Here is a 17,187-nt window from a genome sequence, read left to right as displayed (position 1 = left end):
CTTTTAAGCCAAACAGGAAACTCCAGCCAGCCACTCACACTCAAGTGCTATCCTCCACCCAAATCTGTCCTGATCTGATCAATAGTCTCTAAAAATACTGGAATTGGTAAGTAAGCCCTTCCTGTGTGTGTCTAACAAAGCCCCGTGGATGTGAGCTGGACTAAGATCCTCTCATAGATTTACCCACATTGATTCATCACAGCGAGAGGAGTGAGTACTGGGCTGGTTAAGATGTGGGCCGCACACTGACTGAGGCAATGCTTCTGACACGCATGTATGTAACACTGACTGACTGAAGCAATGCTTCTGACACAAATGTTCAGTGGGGCAAAAAAGTATTTAGTCACCCACCAATTGTGCAAGTTCTCCCACTTAAAAAGATGAGGCCTGTAATTTTCATCATGGGTACACTTCAACTATGACAGACAAAATTAGAGAAAAAATCCAGAAAATCACATTGTAGGATTTTTAATGAATTTATTTGCAAATTATGGTGGAAAATAAGTATTTGGTCAATAACAAAAGTTTATCAATACTTTGTTATATACCCTTTGTTGGCAATGACAGAGGTCAAATGTTTTCTGTAAGTCTTCACAAGGTTTTCACACACTGTTGCTGATATTTTGGCCCATTCCTCCATGCAGATCTCCTCTAGAGCAGTGATGTTTTGGGGCTGTTGCTGGGCAACACGGACTTTCAACTCCCTTCAAAGATTTTCTATGGGGTTGAGATCTGGAGACTGGCTAGGCCACTCCAGGACCTTGAAATGCTTCTTACGAAGCCACTAATTCGTTGCCCGGGCGGTGTGTTTGGGATCATTGTCATGCTGAAAGACCCAGCCACATTTCATCTTCAATGCCCTTGCTGATGGAAGGAGGTTTTCACTCAAAATCTCCCGATATATGGCCCCATTCATTCTTTCCTTTACACGGATCAGTCGTCCTGGTCCCTTTGCAGAAAAACAGCCCCAAAACATGATATTTCCACCCCCATGCTTCTTCCGGATCATCCAAATGCTCTCTAGCAAACTTCAGACGGGCCTGGACATGTACAGGCTTAAGCAGGGGGACAGGATTTGAGTCCCTGGCGGCGTAGTGTGTTACTGATGGTAGGCGTTTGTTACTTTGGTCCCAGCTCTCTGCAGGTCATTCACTAGGTCCCCCCGTGTGGTTCTGGGATTTTTGCTCACCGTTCTTGTGATCATTTTGACCCCACGGGGTGAGATCTTGCGTGGAGCCCCAGATCGAGGGAGATTATCAGTGGTCTTGTATGTCTTCCATTTCCTAATAATTGCTCCCACAGTTGATTTCTTCAAACCAAGCTGCTTACCTATTGCAGATTGTCTTCCCAGCCTGGTGCAGGTCTACAATTTTGTTTCTGGTGTCCTTTGACAGCTCTTTGGTCTTTGCCATAGTGGAGTTTGGAGTGTGACTGTTTGAGGTTGTGGACAGGTGTCTTTTATACTGATAACAAGTTCAAACAGGTGCTATTAATACAGGTAACGAGTGGAGGACAGAGGAGCCTCTTAAAGAAGAAGTTACAGGTCTGTGAGAGCCAGAATTCTTGCTTGTTTGTAGGTGACCAAATACTTATTTTCCACCATAATTTGCAAATAAATTCATTAAAAATCCTACAATGTGATTTTCTGGATTTTTTTTCCTCATTTTGTCTGTCATAGTTGAAGTGTACCTATGATGAGAATTACAGGCCTCTCGTCTTTTTAAGTGGGAGAACTTCCACAATTGGTTGCTGACTAAATACTTTTTTGCCCCACTGTATGTAACGCTGACTGAAGCAATGCTTCTGACACACGTATGTAATGCTGACTGACTGAAGCAATGCTTCTGACACACATGTATGTAATGCTCACTGACTGAAGCAATGCTTCTGACACACATGTATGTAATGCTGACTGACTTAAGCAATGCTTCTGACACACATGTATGTAATGCTGACTGACTGAAGCAATGCTTCTGACACACATGTATGTAATGCTGACTGACTGAAGCAATGCTTCTGACACACATGTATGTAATGCTGGCTGACTGAAGCAATGCTTCTGACACACATGTATGTAACGCTGACTGACTGAAGCAATGCTTCTGACACACATATATGTAACGCTGGCTGACTGAAGCAATGCTTCTGACACACATGTATGTAATGCTGACTGACTGAGGCACATGTTTTCAAGCACACACGGACGCAGAGAAAGCCTTTTCCCTACCAGCATGGAGCTCGGGCTGTTCTTCCAGTGATGTTAGCAGAGCAGAAATGAGATCTCACCCAGGAAGGCGGCTGGGCAGGCGGCCAGGAGAGAGTGGGCCTGGTCAAAGAGACACTGGTCCTCTGCTCGGTTTGGAGGAAACACACACTGAGAGATTATTATTTCTTCTTACTTGGCACTGAGCGTTTCCTGAAGGTGGTTGAGAATGGGATATTGATGTACTGTAAAGACCCCTCCTAAGGTTTGGGTGGTTTTAATGTAGTTGTTGAGAGGATTTTAGTTGTTTTGCTGCTTTGTGAAGTCAATTATATCTTGCTGTCTCAAGGGGCTACTGTACAGTTCAAGCTCCCACTTTTAACAGTCTTCTACTCTACTCCGTCTGCCTACTGTGATGTGGGCACAGAGGAAGGTTTATGAAAGGAAAACCACAGTAAATGTTTGAAGTATTGTTTGTCGAGCCTCTAAATGGCACTCGGGAGTATTAGATGCAGACGTCCTGTATTTTATCTGAGTGTTTTACTGTAATGTTTTCTCAAACTGGGGCAGGTTTATACTCCTGTTTTTTACTGTCAAATCCAAATCAAACCTCCGGGACTGCAATCCCAGAAGCCTTCAGTAGAGGTCAAACAGGAAGTTGTGGAAACTCTTCCTGCCTCTTACTCTTTCTGATATATGGACTTTTCCTCTCTCAGCTGATCCAATTTCACTAATGGGCTTATAGACCGTCCATTTTGACCGAGATGTTTGGGTGGAATACCCCCATGTGGAATACCCCCATGTGGAATACCCCCAAACTCCCTCAACGACACATGCCGGTTGTACAATACACAGCAAAGTTAGTGCTGTAGGATGCCTTTGAAACTTTCAGGGATACTTGTAATGCAGAATGATGAGTCCATATAAAAAGGACTGTCTGGGACATTCTCCAGTTCCAGTTGTCAGTCTGTTTCTGATCAGGGAATTGAATCTGTAGATTTGGGTGTGGCTTGTGTAAGAACACAGCCCCTACATTATCCTCCTAGGTCGTTCTCTACATTGTCTTTCCTTCAGTGACACCTTCATATTACTCTATAGCACAATATATGGCTACACATACTCTCACTGTACAAAACATTAGGAACACCTTTCTAACATTGAGTACCACCCCCTTTTGCCCTCAGAACAGCCTCAATTCATCGGGGCATGGACTCTACAAGGTGTTGAAAGCTTTCCACAGCGATGCTGACCCATGTTGACTTCAATGCTTTCCATAGTTGTGTCAAGTTGGCTGGTTGTTGTTTGGGTGGTGGACCATTCTTGATACACAGGAAACTGTTTGGCATGAAAACCCAGCAGCATTGCAGTTCTTGATATGAACCGGTGTGCCTGGCACCTACTTCCATACTCCGTTCAAAGGCACTTCAGTTTTGCCCATTCACCCTCTGAATGGCACACACACACACAATCCATGTGTCAAGGTCGATACATTTTCACGTCGATACAGTGCGATCCGTGTGCACTGTTGGCCAGAGAACTGATCTCTCTGCCTGCCTACCTGCTCCCTGCCTGCCCTGCTCTGTCTCTCCCATTCTGGTACAGGTACCCTTGCCACCCTCTCTATCCCGGAGCTTTGCTCGCCTACATCATACGCATACATCGCTGACTTTTTATTGATCTGTGGTTGGACTATTTGATTAGTGACTCTTAGGACAATAAATAAAAACAAACATGTTGCTGTTGTTCATGTTGCTGTTGTCTACCCTTGGCTTTTACAATGTTGGCCATACTTTTTGAGCCCGTTGCTCTGTGAATAAGGAAATATATGACTGTTTCTCCCTCGAGTTTTGTGAGAAACCCCACTCTTGCTCCGGAAGTGCACGTGAGAACTATGCACATTTCTCTCAAACAATATGTGAGAAATCAGACTCTTGCGCTTACATTTCAGGACTGTTCTCTTGGTACTTAATCATGTCTCTGGACTTCATACATCTCCTGAAATATGTGTCTCTAAAGACTCTGGTGAATATGGATTGTTGTTCAAGTGCTGTCTGTAAATCCAAATGTTGTAGCCCTCGATCTAGACTTGCCATCATCTTGCTGCTTCTATTGTCTGGAAATGTGCGATCTAACCCAGGTCCTGACATTCTTACCCCTGCCCAATTAAGTAGTCAGAGTTGCCTGAAGTTTTTGCATATGAGTGTAAGAAGTCTTCTGCCAGAAGCTTGATTTTGTGAATATATGGACAACAGCTGCCGACCCTGACGTATTTATACTTTCTGAAAAATGTCTCAAAAAAATATATTACTGACTAAAATATTGGCATAATTGGTTAGAATGTTTTTCGTACAAATCGTAAATCTAAGGGTGTTGCTGTATATGTATAAGACAAGTTCTCGGTGGGCGTTCTGACTTCTGTTACTAAACCTAAGCAACTTGAAAATCTGTCTTTGAACCTAAACCTTGGCTCATTTTTAAATATTGTTATAGACCTCCATCTGCACTGTTGGCTCTCTGGATTGTATTTTCAAATTGTTTTCACAGAATGTCAATTCTCAGTTTGTCCTGATGGGTGATCTGAATCAGGACTGGCTAACATCTCGCACTGATCAATTAAAAATTCTATGCAATATGCAATCTCACTCAGATTGTCAACAGTGTAACTAGGTTGAATATAAAATGTCCTCTTTGATATTAACCATTACTCATCGTTTTAATGCTTCTGGTATTTTTGCAAATGACATAAGTGATCACTGTGCTATTGCCTGTGTGTGAGATGGTAAAATTCCTAAGAAATCTCCAAGTGTTATTACGAAAAGAAACCTAGAAACGGTTTGATATTCAAGTTTTTTTTGCATGATGTATCTAGCATTGAATGGAATTAATATCTGATGTTGAACTAGCCTCCTTTTCTTACTTCCACAACGCATTATAGGATGTATGTAATAGGCCCCTTTAAAAAAAAAAAAATCAGAATTAAGGGCAGAGAGAACCCTTGATTTACTAAGGAACTTACTAAAATCATAAGGAAATAAAATGCTATGTAGGCTAAAGCAAGAAGAGGGTCTGGTTCAGGAGATTATTGGATAGCTTTTAAAACCTCTTGAAGCTATGGGGGCGCTATTTCATTATTGGATAAAAAAAACGTGCCCGTTTTAAGCGCAATATTTTGTCACAAAAAGATGCTCGACTATGCATATAATTGACAGCTTTGGAAAGAAAAAACTCTGACGTTTCCAAAACTGCAAAGATATTATCTGTGAGTGCCCCAGAACTGATGCTACAGGCGAAACAAAGATGAAACTTCAAACAGGAAATGAGCAAGATTTTTGAGGCTCTGTTTGCCAATGTCTCCTTATATGGCTGTGAATGCGCCAGGAATGAGCCTGTCCTTTCTATCGGTTCTCCAAGGTGTCTGCAGCATTGTGACGTATTTGTAGGCATATCATTGGAAGATTGGCCATAAGAGACTACATTTACCAGGTGTCCGCCCGGTGTCCTTTGTTGAAATTGCTGCGTAATCTACAAGCTGCACGCAGTCATCCAGTGATTGAGAGGAGAGAGGAGGCTTCCACGAACAATATATCATGAAGAGATATGTGAAAAACACCTTGAGGAATGATTCTAAACAACGTTTACCATGTTTCAGTCGATATTATGGAGTTAACGCCGAACTTTTTTCCAAATTATGATGACTGAATTTTCGTTTTTTTTTGCCAAACATGACGCAGAAAACGGAGCGATTTCTCCTGCACAAATAATCTTTCAGGAAAAACTGAACATTTGCTATCTAACTGATGGGTGTGGCTATGATCTGTTAATTGAAAGCAGACCACTACCTGAAATCTACTTCAGATAATCTAAATAATCCATCAAAATTTTGGCAAGTAGTGAAAGGTTTGGAGTGCAAAAAAGATACAGCTTCCCAAACAATTGTTGGTCGACATACAGATTGTAACTGAGAGAACGTTCATCCTGAAAGCCATGAATCATTTTTTAGATGCAGGCAGTTTATTTGAAAAGGTCATAGGTATAATTGACCTCCCTATGAATTTACCTGACACCCCTGTGTAATCCTTCACCAGGTTCCCCTTTTCATCCTTCTCTGTTTCAGAAGTATGCAAAACCCTGAAATAAATTGATGGGAAAAAATCCCCTAGCCCTGATGAACTATACCCCTGCTTCCTACACCTAGCTGCAGACATCATTGCTCCCCCTTAACATGTATTTTTAACCTCACGCTTGATGTTAAGGAAATCCCCAAGTTATGAAAATCTGCTTTTGTACTGCCTCTCCTGAAAGGTGGAGATCCTTCGCTACTTGACAACTATCGACCCATATCAAAATTGTCTGTACTGTCAAAGGTACTGGAGTCCTTAGTTAGTAGGCAGCAAAAGGCCTACTTCCAAGAAAACAACATCTTAAATGGAATGCGAATCAGGTTTTTAGGTTTGGCCACAGCACTGTTTCAGCAACGTTGAAGGTTTTAAATGACATCCATTGTGCTCTTGACAAGAAGTTACATTGTCTATCTTTATTGATTTGTCGAAGGTATTTGACACTGTGGACCATGCTGTGTTAAGTGCAAAGGTTAAAATGTTGTGGAATTACTGGTCATGATCTAGATTGGTTTATAAATTACATATCAAATCGTACACGATGTGTAATAGTGGATGGTTATAAATTTGAGTCCATAGAGGTGTGCTCAGGTGTTCCGCAAGTTTTTTTTGGGGCCCACTGTTGTTCATTTTGTATATCAACAACATTGGGGATATTATTGAAACAGCGGATATTCATTTTTATGTAGATACTGTTCTTTATTCAAGTGGTAGTAGTTTATATTTAGCTTTTGAAGATGACCAAAGAGCATTTAACATCATACAACAGAATCTGTATGATTTTTAAAGATGATTCTAAATTCGGGTAAAACAAAATGCATGGTATTTTCAAATGCCAGGCATGTTATTAATTATGTCATTGCTACGTTGGCTGGATATACTATAGAGCAAGTCAAACTGTACAAATATTTGGGTGTGTGGGTTGATGATAAGCTGAGCTTCACTGTGCATGTAGAGAACTTGATAAGGAAGCTCAAGCTGAGAATAGGTTTTTATTACCGGCGTAAGGCTTGATTTTCTTTGGAGGCCAGGAAGGAGCTGGTACGATGTACATTACTGGCAGTTTTAGAGGTGTGTGTGTGTGTGTGTGTGTGTGTAGTCCTCAAACACTACCCTGAGTGCACTTGATTCAGTGTATCATGCAGCCCTCAGATTCATTACAAATTAAAAACGTCTAACACAGCATTTTGATCCCTACAGTGCTGTTGGCTGGTCGACATTGCGTATGCTTAAATACTGGTATACACTGATTTATAAGTCCATATTGGGTAAAATGCCATTTTATCTCTGTTTTTTAATCAGGTCGGTAAATAAATGTCAATTACGGTCCCATTCTCATTTGCTTCTAACCGTACCAACAATTAGAACAGGTCATGGTAGAAATAGTTTTAGTTACTCAGCTGGTCCTGAAATTCTCTCCTGAACATTTAAAAATTTGATGATCTAGTTTCGTTGGTGGAGTTTAAACACTTGATCGATGTGTATATCATAGAAGAGTGTAATTGTCTTTTAGTACAGCTTTTTTTTAGTTGTGTTTTATAGATTTGTTTAATGTCGTGTTAGTGAATGTAAGTTGTTTTGTCTGAAACTTTGTTCCCTCTGCTGCTATTGGACCAGAACATCTCTTTTCCAAGAGAGACATCTCAATGAGAAACCTGTATAAATAAAGGTCAAATAAAACAAATATAATGGAAAGAGCAGGTGTTCTTAATGTTTTGTACACTCAGTGTAGCTCTACTGCATAGACACACTGGCAATAGTTTGCTCTTATTAAATAGATATGCATGTCTGTCTATATGCCATCTCTCTCTGTTTCTACAGTTGTGCTGACCCCATTTAGTCGACTGGTCGATTGTTTGGTCAATAGGCTGTTGGTCAACCAAAATGTCTTTAGTCGAGGAGTCAATTTTGAGTCTCATAGCAAGGGTCTGAATACTTTATGTAAATACGTATCTTTTTTATTCTATTTAAAAAATAAATGTTTTTGCTTTGGCATTATGTATGAGGTATTGTGTGTAGATTTGAGGGAAAACAATATATTTCAACAATGTTAGAATAAGGCTGTAACTTAACTAAATGTGGAAAAAGTCTAGGGTTCTGAATACTCACTGTTGGGTACAGCTCTAATATACAGTGCTTTCAGAATGCACTGTCGGGTACAGCCCTAATATACAGTGCTTTCAGAATGCACTGTCGGGTACAGCCCTAATATACAGTGCTTTCAGAATGCACTGTCGGGTACAGCCCTAATATACAGTGCTTTCAGAATGCACTGTTGGGTACAGCCCTAATATACAGTGCTTTCAGAATGCACTGTCGGGTACAGCCCTAATATACAGTGCTTTCAGAATGCACTGTCGGGTACAGCCCTAATATATACAGTGCTTTCAGAATGCACTGTCGGGTACAGCCCTAATATATACAGTGCTTTCAGAATGCACTGTCAGGTACAGCCCTAATATATACAGTGCTTTCAGAATGCACTGTCGGGTACAGCCCTAATATATATATATATACAGTGCTTTCAGAATGCACTGTCGGGTACAGCCCTAATATATATATATATATACAGTGCTTTCAGAATGCACTGTCGGGTACAGCCCTAATATATATATACAGTGCTTTCAGAATGCACTGTCGGGTACAGCCCTAATATATATATATATACAGTGCTTTCAGAATGCACTGTCGGGTACAGCCCTAATATATATATATACAGTGCTTTCAGAATGCACTGTCGGGTACAGCCCTAATATATATATACAGTGCTTTCAGAATGCACTGTCGGGTACAGCCCTAATATATATATATATACAGTGCTTTCAGAATGCACTGTCGGGTACAGCCCTAATATATATACAGTGCTTTCAGAATGCACTGTCGGGTACAGCCCTAATATACAGTGCTTTCAGAATGCACTGTCGGGTACAGCCCTAATATACAGTGCTTTCAGAAAGTATTGAAACCCCTTGACTTTTTCCACATTTTGTTACAGGCTGAATTTTATACGGATCAAATGGATTTATTTTATATTTTTCTCCCCAATTTCGTGATATCCATTTGGTAGTTAGTCTTGTCCCATTGTTGCAACTCCTGTACAGACTCCGGAGAGGTGAAGGTTGAGAGCCATGCGTCCTCCACAACACGACCATGCCAAGACATACTGCTTGCTTAACCCTTAATGTGTCGGAGGAAATACCCTACAGCTGTTGACCGTGTCAGCGTGCATGCTCCCGTCCCGCCACAGGAGTCGCCAGAGCGCGATGGGACAAGGACGTCCAAACCTTCCCCTAACCCAGACGACGCTGGGCCAATTGTGTGCCGCCTCTTGAGTCTCCCAGTCATGGCCGGCTGCAACACAGCCCAGGATCGAACCCGGATCTGTAGTGACACCTCTAGCACTGCGATGCAGTGCCACTCAGGAGGCCCAAATGTTATTTTTTTATGTATCTAGGCAAGTCTGTTAAGAACAAATTCTTATTTACAATGACTGCCTACTCCAGCCAAACCTGGATTACGCTGGGCCAATTGTGCGCCGCCTTATGGGGACTCCTAATCATGGCCAGTTTTGATACAGCCTGGAATCGAACCTAGGTTGGTAGTGACGCCTCTAGCACTGAGAATGCAGTGCCTTAGAATGCTGCGCCACTCTGGAGCCATGGCCTACGCTGGTCTACACAATACTCCATAATGTCAAAGTGGCAAGCCTAAATATATTCAGGAGTACAAATGTGCTTAACAATTCACACAAGAAGTTGCACGGACTCACTGTGTGCAATAATATTGTTTAACATGATTTTTTTAATGACTACCTAATCTCCGTACCGCACACATAATTATCTGCAAGGTTCCTCAGTCAAACAGTGAATTTCAAGCACAGATTCAACTACAAAGACCAGGGAAGTTTTCCAATGCCTTGCAAAGAAGAGCACTTATAGGTAGATGTGTAAAAATAAATGCACTGCTCAAAAAAATAAAGGGAACACTTAAACAACACAATGTAACTCCAAGTCAATCACACTTCTGTGAAATCAAACTGTCCACTTAGGAAGCAACACTGATTGACAATAAATTTCACATGCTGTTGTGCAAATGGAATAGACAACAGGTGGAAATTATAGGCAATTAGCAAGACACCCCCAATAAAGGAGTGGTTCTGCAGGTGGTGACCACAGACCACTTCTCAGTTCCTATGCTTCCTGGCTGATGTTTTGGTCACTTTTGAATGCTGGCGGTGCATTCACTCTAGCATTCACTCAGCTCGCACATCAATGCGAGCTGCGGCAAGAAGGTTTGCTGTGTCTGTCAGCGTAGTGTCCAGAGCATGAAGGCGCTACCAGGAGACAGGCCAGTACATCAGGAGACGTGGAGGAGGCCGTAGGAGGGCAACAACCCAGCAGCAGGACTGCTACCTCCGCCTTTGTGCAAGGAGGAGCAGGAGGAGCACAGCCAGAGCCCTGCAAAATGACCTCCAGCAGGCCACAAATGTGCATGTGTCTGCTCAAATGGTCAGAAACAGACTCCATGAGGGTGGTATGAGGGCCCGACGTCCACAGTTGTGCTTACAGCCCAACACCGTGCAGGACGTTTGGCATTTGCCAGAGAACACCAAGATTGGCAAATTCGCCACTGGCGCCCTGTGCTCTTCACAGATGAAAGCAGGTTCACACTGAGCACATGTGACCGACGTGACAGAATCTGGATTCGCCGTGGAGAACGTTCTGCTGCCTGCAACATCCTCCAGCATGACCGGTTTGGCGGTGGGTCAGTCACGGTGTGGGGTGGCATTTCTTTGGGGGGCCGCCCATCCCTCCATGTGCTCGCCAGAGGTAGCCTGACTGCCATTAGGTACCGAGATGAGATCCTCAGACCCCTTGTGAGACCATATGCTGGTGCGGTTGGCCCTGGGTTCCTCCTAATGCAAGACAATGCTAGACCTCATGTGGCTGGAGTGTGTCAGCAGTTCCTGCAAGAGGAAGGCATTGATGCTATGGACTGGCCCGCCTGTTCCCCAGACCTGAATCCAATTGAGCACATCTGGGACATCATGTCTGTATTGCACCACAGACTGTCCAGGAGCTGTCTCATCGGGAGCATGCCCAGGCGTTGTAGGGAGGTCATACAGGCACGTGGAGGCCACACACACTACTGAGCCTAATTTTGACTTGTTTTAGGGACATTACATCAAAGTTGGATCAGCCTGTAGTGTGGTTTTCCACTTTAATTTTGAGTGACTCCAAATCCAGACCTCCATGGGTTGATAAATTTAATTTCCATTGATCATTTTTGTGTGATTTTGTTGTCAGCACATTCAACTATGTAAAGAAAAAAAGTATTTAATAAGAATATTTCATTCATTCAGATCTAGGATGTGTTATTTTAGTGTTCCCTTTATTTTTTTGAGCAGTGTAAAACAGACATTGAATATTCCTTTGAGCATGATGAAGTTATTAATTATATTTTGAATGGTGTATAATACACCCAGTCACTACAAAGATACAGGCCTGCTGCCCAATTCAATTGCCGGAGAGGAAGGAAACTGCTCAAGGATTTCACCATGAGGCCAATGGTGACTTTTTAAAACAGTTAGAGTTTAATGGCTGAAAGGAGAAAACTGAGGATGGATAAACAACATTATACTTAGTCCACAATACTAACCTAAATTACAGAGCGAAAAGAAAAACTCCTTGTTAATTCTTCTGTGGATTTTTTAAAATATAGCAGTTAGCAACCAAATGTAAGGTGCATTATCGCCACCAACTGGACTGCAGTGTGGACCTCATTCATCTCTCAATCACCCACATGGGTATATGCTTGTAAAAACCAATGAGTAGAGAGGCGGGACTTGCAGCGCGTCAAGCCTCTAAAATGGAACCAGGTTCTAAGTTCTAACCAAGTTCTATTTCAGTGCCTGGCTATGCAGACGCCTGTTGAGACACACCAGCAGTTTGGATGAAATGATTGAATAACATGTACTGTTTTTGCAACGGTCACGCACACAAAGTGGGTGGTCTGGTTAGTGTGTAAAACAACAAATATGTAGTAAATTATATTATATATAATAATAATAATATTTTTAAATAAGATCATCTTTGAAAACTAACAGTCACCAATAAAAACTAGATGGTCAGAGAGAATCTGTTATAGTCACGAAGCATAAAGACACGGTGTAAGTGTAGAATTACAGGAAATTCTGTGGTTAAAATCTTAGGGAAAACACTAACCGCACGTGCCCATGCGGGAATGTTAACCTGCCTTTTCCATAGCAGGAGGGCACATTTGGAGTGATCAATAAGACACACCTGAGCTGTGGAATCACCTCCCTTGCCTCTGGAACGCCAGACATTTATTACCTTTAATTAAATTGCACCGGAATTGTGTCTCGGCTTGCCAACTGATAACAACGGCCCTATCGTCCCTCCGAGAGCTCATCAGCCGGCTTTTTGAGATCTCCTGTCCCGGGTGTCCTTTGTGGGGTGCAATGGGAGGCGATAAGCAGGGTACAACGAGAGCGGGGAACGAAGGGCAGGGGTTGTTGTTAACAGCACTGTAATTCTCTTAGATTCTGATTACCCCCCAAAACCAACAGTAAGTGTCCACACAGGCCTTGTAAACACACGTACCGCTACACACACTTCTTCTGAGCATACACACGCTTGCGCCTCCCTCATGCATAGAGTCTGTAGTGACAGTAAACAATCACATGAAACCTGTAGGGCTGCATGTATAATCCTGCTTCAGAGTTGGGGTTTAGAAGGCTGTAAGCCTTGAGGTTTACACACTTACTGGTCCATTCTGATGTGCTTTTTCTCTCTCTGGGCCTTGATTCTGTTGTGTCTGTGTCTGCAGAGAGAACGAGGTCCTCAAGGTCCAGCTGAAGAAATACGTGGGGGCTGTTCAGATGCTGAAGAGAGAGGGGAGCCAGGGCACTGGTAAGATACCACGCACGCACTCTCGCACAATGCTCCGTATTTAAACAGGGCAGGAAAAATGTATTCTCTTATGGATGACAAGGTCAGTGTTGAGCCACCACTTAAGGATGTAGTAAGTGAATAATAAGCCTGGTTTGAGACATGCCTTTATGAAACATAATTAGTCCCCCCCCCCCCTTCGTTACTTAGTAATTTTGGGGAATTTGGATTAAAGTGGCTTTCTCTCCTGTTGCTTGGGGATATATCCACGCTGTGCAAAGGGTACAGATATAAGACTGTTATATCAAAGGCAAACGGAATGGACATGGCAATTTAGGGAGACAGAATGCCTAATGTCATTTCGGGGGTAGAGACTGTGGTTATCAGTACTGATCTCGGTTTCTGTGGACACTATCTCCCTCCTACAGGGTTTTGACTAGATGGGATACAGCTTTTGTCAGATTTGACTTTTCACAGCAAGATGACGCCGTCAGACATGGCAGCTCTGCTTCTAGCGCCTAAGCAATGTTGCATTTTTATTTTTGTGTTATATTTCTTACATTATTATATACAGCCGGAAATAACTTTTGGATATCAGAGCGGCGGTAACTCACCAGCATTACGAACAGGAATACGACTTTCCCGAATTAGAACCTTTGTTCGTACACACCAGGGCTATTGAACTTATCTCAGAGGCTGTTCCAAGACACCACCGGCAGAATAGAGGTATTCGGAGTGGACTTCTAGTCCGACTCAGGAGGCAGGCACACCATCCACCGTTTCCGAGTATATTACTCCCTAATGTTCAGTCTCTGGACAATAAAGTAGATGAGCTCAGGGTGAGGATCTCCTTCCAGAGAGACATCAGGGACTGTAACATACTCTGTTTCATGGAATCATGGCTCTCAGGATATACTGTCCCAATCCATACAGCCAGCTGGGTTCTCAGTTCATCGCGCAGACAGAAATAAAGAACTCACCGGGAAGAAAGGTGGGGATGTATGTTTCATGATTAACTGCTCATGGTGTGATTGTGATAGCATACAGAAATTATTTTATTTACCCGACCTAGAACACTTCAATCAAATGCCGACCATGTTACCTTCCAAGAGAATTCTCCTCTGTTAGTCACAGCCGTGAAAATTCCCCCTCATGCCGATACCATGACGGCCCTCAAGGAACTACGTTGGACTTCATGCAAACTGGGATCCACATATCCTGAGGCAACATTTATTGTAGCTGGGTATTTTAACAAAGCAAATTTGAGGAAAAAAACGGCCAAAGTTTTATCAACACATTGACTGTAGTACTCAATTAGGAAAACCATTAGATAACTGCTACTCGCCTTTTCAAGACGCCTACAAGGACCGCCCCGCCCTCCCAAATCAGATCACGACTCCATTTTACTCCTCCCTTGGCTAGATGGCAGCTTTCGCAAAACTGAAAGTGCTAACCAACGCATTAAACCATAGTAAAGTGACTGGGAATATGGTTGAATACAAGCAGTGTAGTTATTCCCTCCGTAAGGCAATCAAACAGGCAAAACGTCAGTACAGAGACCAAGTGGAATCGCAATTCAACGGCTCAGAAATGAGACGTTTGTGGCAGGGTCTACAGACGATCATAGATTACAAAGGGAAATCCAGCCATGTCGCGGACACCGTCTTGCTCCCAGACAAGGTAAACACCTTCACCCGTTTTGAGGATAACACAGTGCCACCGACGCAGCCCGCTCCCAAGGACTGTGGGCTCGTGTTCTCCGTGGCCGACGTAAGTCATTTAAGGCCTGCCTTACAACAGGCCTACAAGCCCTCAGTCCAGCCTCTCTCAGCATATTGCTGACAGTCTGAGCACTGATGGCGGGATTGTGCGTTCCTGGTGTATCTCGGGCAGTTGTTTCAATCCTGTACCTGTCCCGCATGTGTGATGTTCGGATCTACCGATCCTGTGCAGGTGTTACACGTGGTCTGCCACTGCGAGGACGATCGGCTGTCCGTCCTGCCTCCCTGTAGTGCTGTCTTAGGCATCTCACAGTACGGAAATATATTGCCCCGTCCTGTCTCTCTGTAGCTCTGTCTTAGGCGTCTCACAGTACGGACATTGCAATTTATTGCCTTTGCCACATCTGCAGTCCTCATGCCTCCTTGCAGCATGCCTAAGGCACGTTCACACAGATGAGCAAGGGACCCTGGGCATCTTTCTTTTGGTGTTTTTCAGAGTCAGTAGAAAGGCCTCTTAGTGTCTTAATTGCCTACCGTCTGTATGCTGTTAGTGTCTTAACAACTGTTCCACAGGTGCATGTTCATGAATTGTTTATGGTTCATTGAACAAGCATGGGAAACAGTGTTTAAACCCTTTACAATAAAGATCTGTGAAATTATTTGGATTTTTACTAATTATCTTTGAAAGACAGGGTCCTGAAAAAGGGACGTTTCTTTTTTTGCTGAGTTTATCCGTGTGTGAGCAATAATTTGATCTGAACTTATGCAGAAGGTTAGGATTATTTAAATAGCAGGTTAGGATATTTAGTTTACGTTAGGAAAATAGTTTAAAATATTTATTCTTTTGACATTCATTTGACAAGCTTTATCCCTTCTAGCCATGACCCTCCTACAGAGACAGGGATTCTCATCAGGCACTGTGTGGGACACCTGTACGGCACAGAGATGCCGAGGATATCAGGAGCATTGCTTTTGTGTAAGTGTCAAATATACAATCTAATTGACAGACCTCCTGCGTGGGGGTAATACTTTTTATTCTAGTTTGTTGGCTTGAATGTAATGGTTGGTTTGAATGTAATGTTTTTTTCTTTGACTTGGCTTCTGGCACTACTTAAGAGGAAACATGCACACAAGGGTTAGAAAAACATCCCAGACACGTTGCATCTCATCTCTCAGGTCTCAGCAATGACTCTGGCAGTCAGTCGTTAAATCTCCAACATGGATGTTTTTGTCTACGGTGACACACAGAGCAATGCTCTGGGACACTGACAACGTGGAATAATGAATGGATTTCCGGAAGGCTGTAGAATCCTGACAGAGTTTCCACAGTAATTAAGGGCCTTTGCACAGCCGCCGCCTTGTGAATTACCCACAATCCTTCTCAGCCTTTCATGGTCCCCAGTGGAGTCAGGCCACACAGTGTACATGGTGACGCTCTTGATGTAAATATCCCAATTTGGTTTTCCCTTGTTCTCTTTCGCCTGTTCTTCTCCCTCTCTTTGTGTATCTGTCTCTGTCTGTCTAAAGTGTAGAAGACAGGCATACTAAATCCCTTTTACATCTGAGTCTAAATTATTTCCACCTGCATCCCTTCAGTCCCTATTGCTAATGATGTGCCATACTCCATCAGGGTTTGGTGTTGAGTTGCAGCTGAAAGAGACGACAGGGGAAACACTGAATTGATACACAAGCGCTACAATGCATGCTTTGTTTCATCATGTCCTGTCAACGCTGTTTGCCTGATCATCGCACAGCCTTTTGAAACTTCTCTAATGATACTGCTCAATACAGATGTGATCTTCTGAACGCAGCTCAGGCAGAGACAGGCTACTAACAACCCCTCTGAAACAGCTTTCCACTCTGGATAAATTCCAACGCTGTTTTCTCTTCCCTCCTCCTGACGTCTCGTCTATCCACGTTTGTTTGGATTGTCCCCAGCTGTTGTCACAGATTGGGTGTGTGTGTGTGTCACGGTGTCTATGTTATTGCTGTGTGACTGACTGAATGTGGTGTGATGGGAAAGCACAGCAAACTGTTCCCATGTATATCATTATGTATGTTATGGGATGAGTCGGCGTATGGTATTATTAGTACGGGGTATATTCTCTTGTGATATACTTCAATTTCTGAGTTTGCAATAAATATGAATACACACACTGTATTTCTATACAGAATGTTTAGCTTCGCTCCCTGTAGGCTTGAGAGATGCAACATTTTTGCAGTGATTCCCCAAA

General features: G+C 42.9%; 1 protein-coding gene across 4 annotated transcripts in view; it reads left to right on the top strand.

Annotated features, from left to right (window-relative positions):
* Positions 1-17,187, top strand: part of LOC115112903 (sorting nexin-29-like) — a 165,739-nt gene that overhangs the window by 30,602 nt on the left and 117,950 nt on the right. For all 4 annotated transcript variants that reach the window (XM_029639944.2, XM_029639945.2, XM_029639946.2 and 1 more), the window contains exon 14: positions 13,171-13,253. In XM_029639944.2, the coding sequence (XP_029495804.1) occupies positions 13,171-13,253 (83 nt within the window). The remainder of the gene's footprint in view (positions 1-13,170; positions 13,254-17,187) is intronic.

The sequence above is a fragment of the Oncorhynchus nerka genome, linkage group LG28 (genome assembly GCF_034236695.1).
Source record: "Oncorhynchus nerka isolate Pitt River linkage group LG28, Oner_Uvic_2.0, whole genome shotgun sequence".
In the NCBI taxonomy this organism is placed as follows: domain Eukaryota; kingdom Metazoa; phylum Chordata; class Actinopteri; order Salmoniformes; family Salmonidae; genus Oncorhynchus; species Oncorhynchus nerka.
The sequence above is the reverse complement of the archived record's forward strand: the minus strand, read 5'-3'. Positions and strand labels throughout refer to the sequence as shown.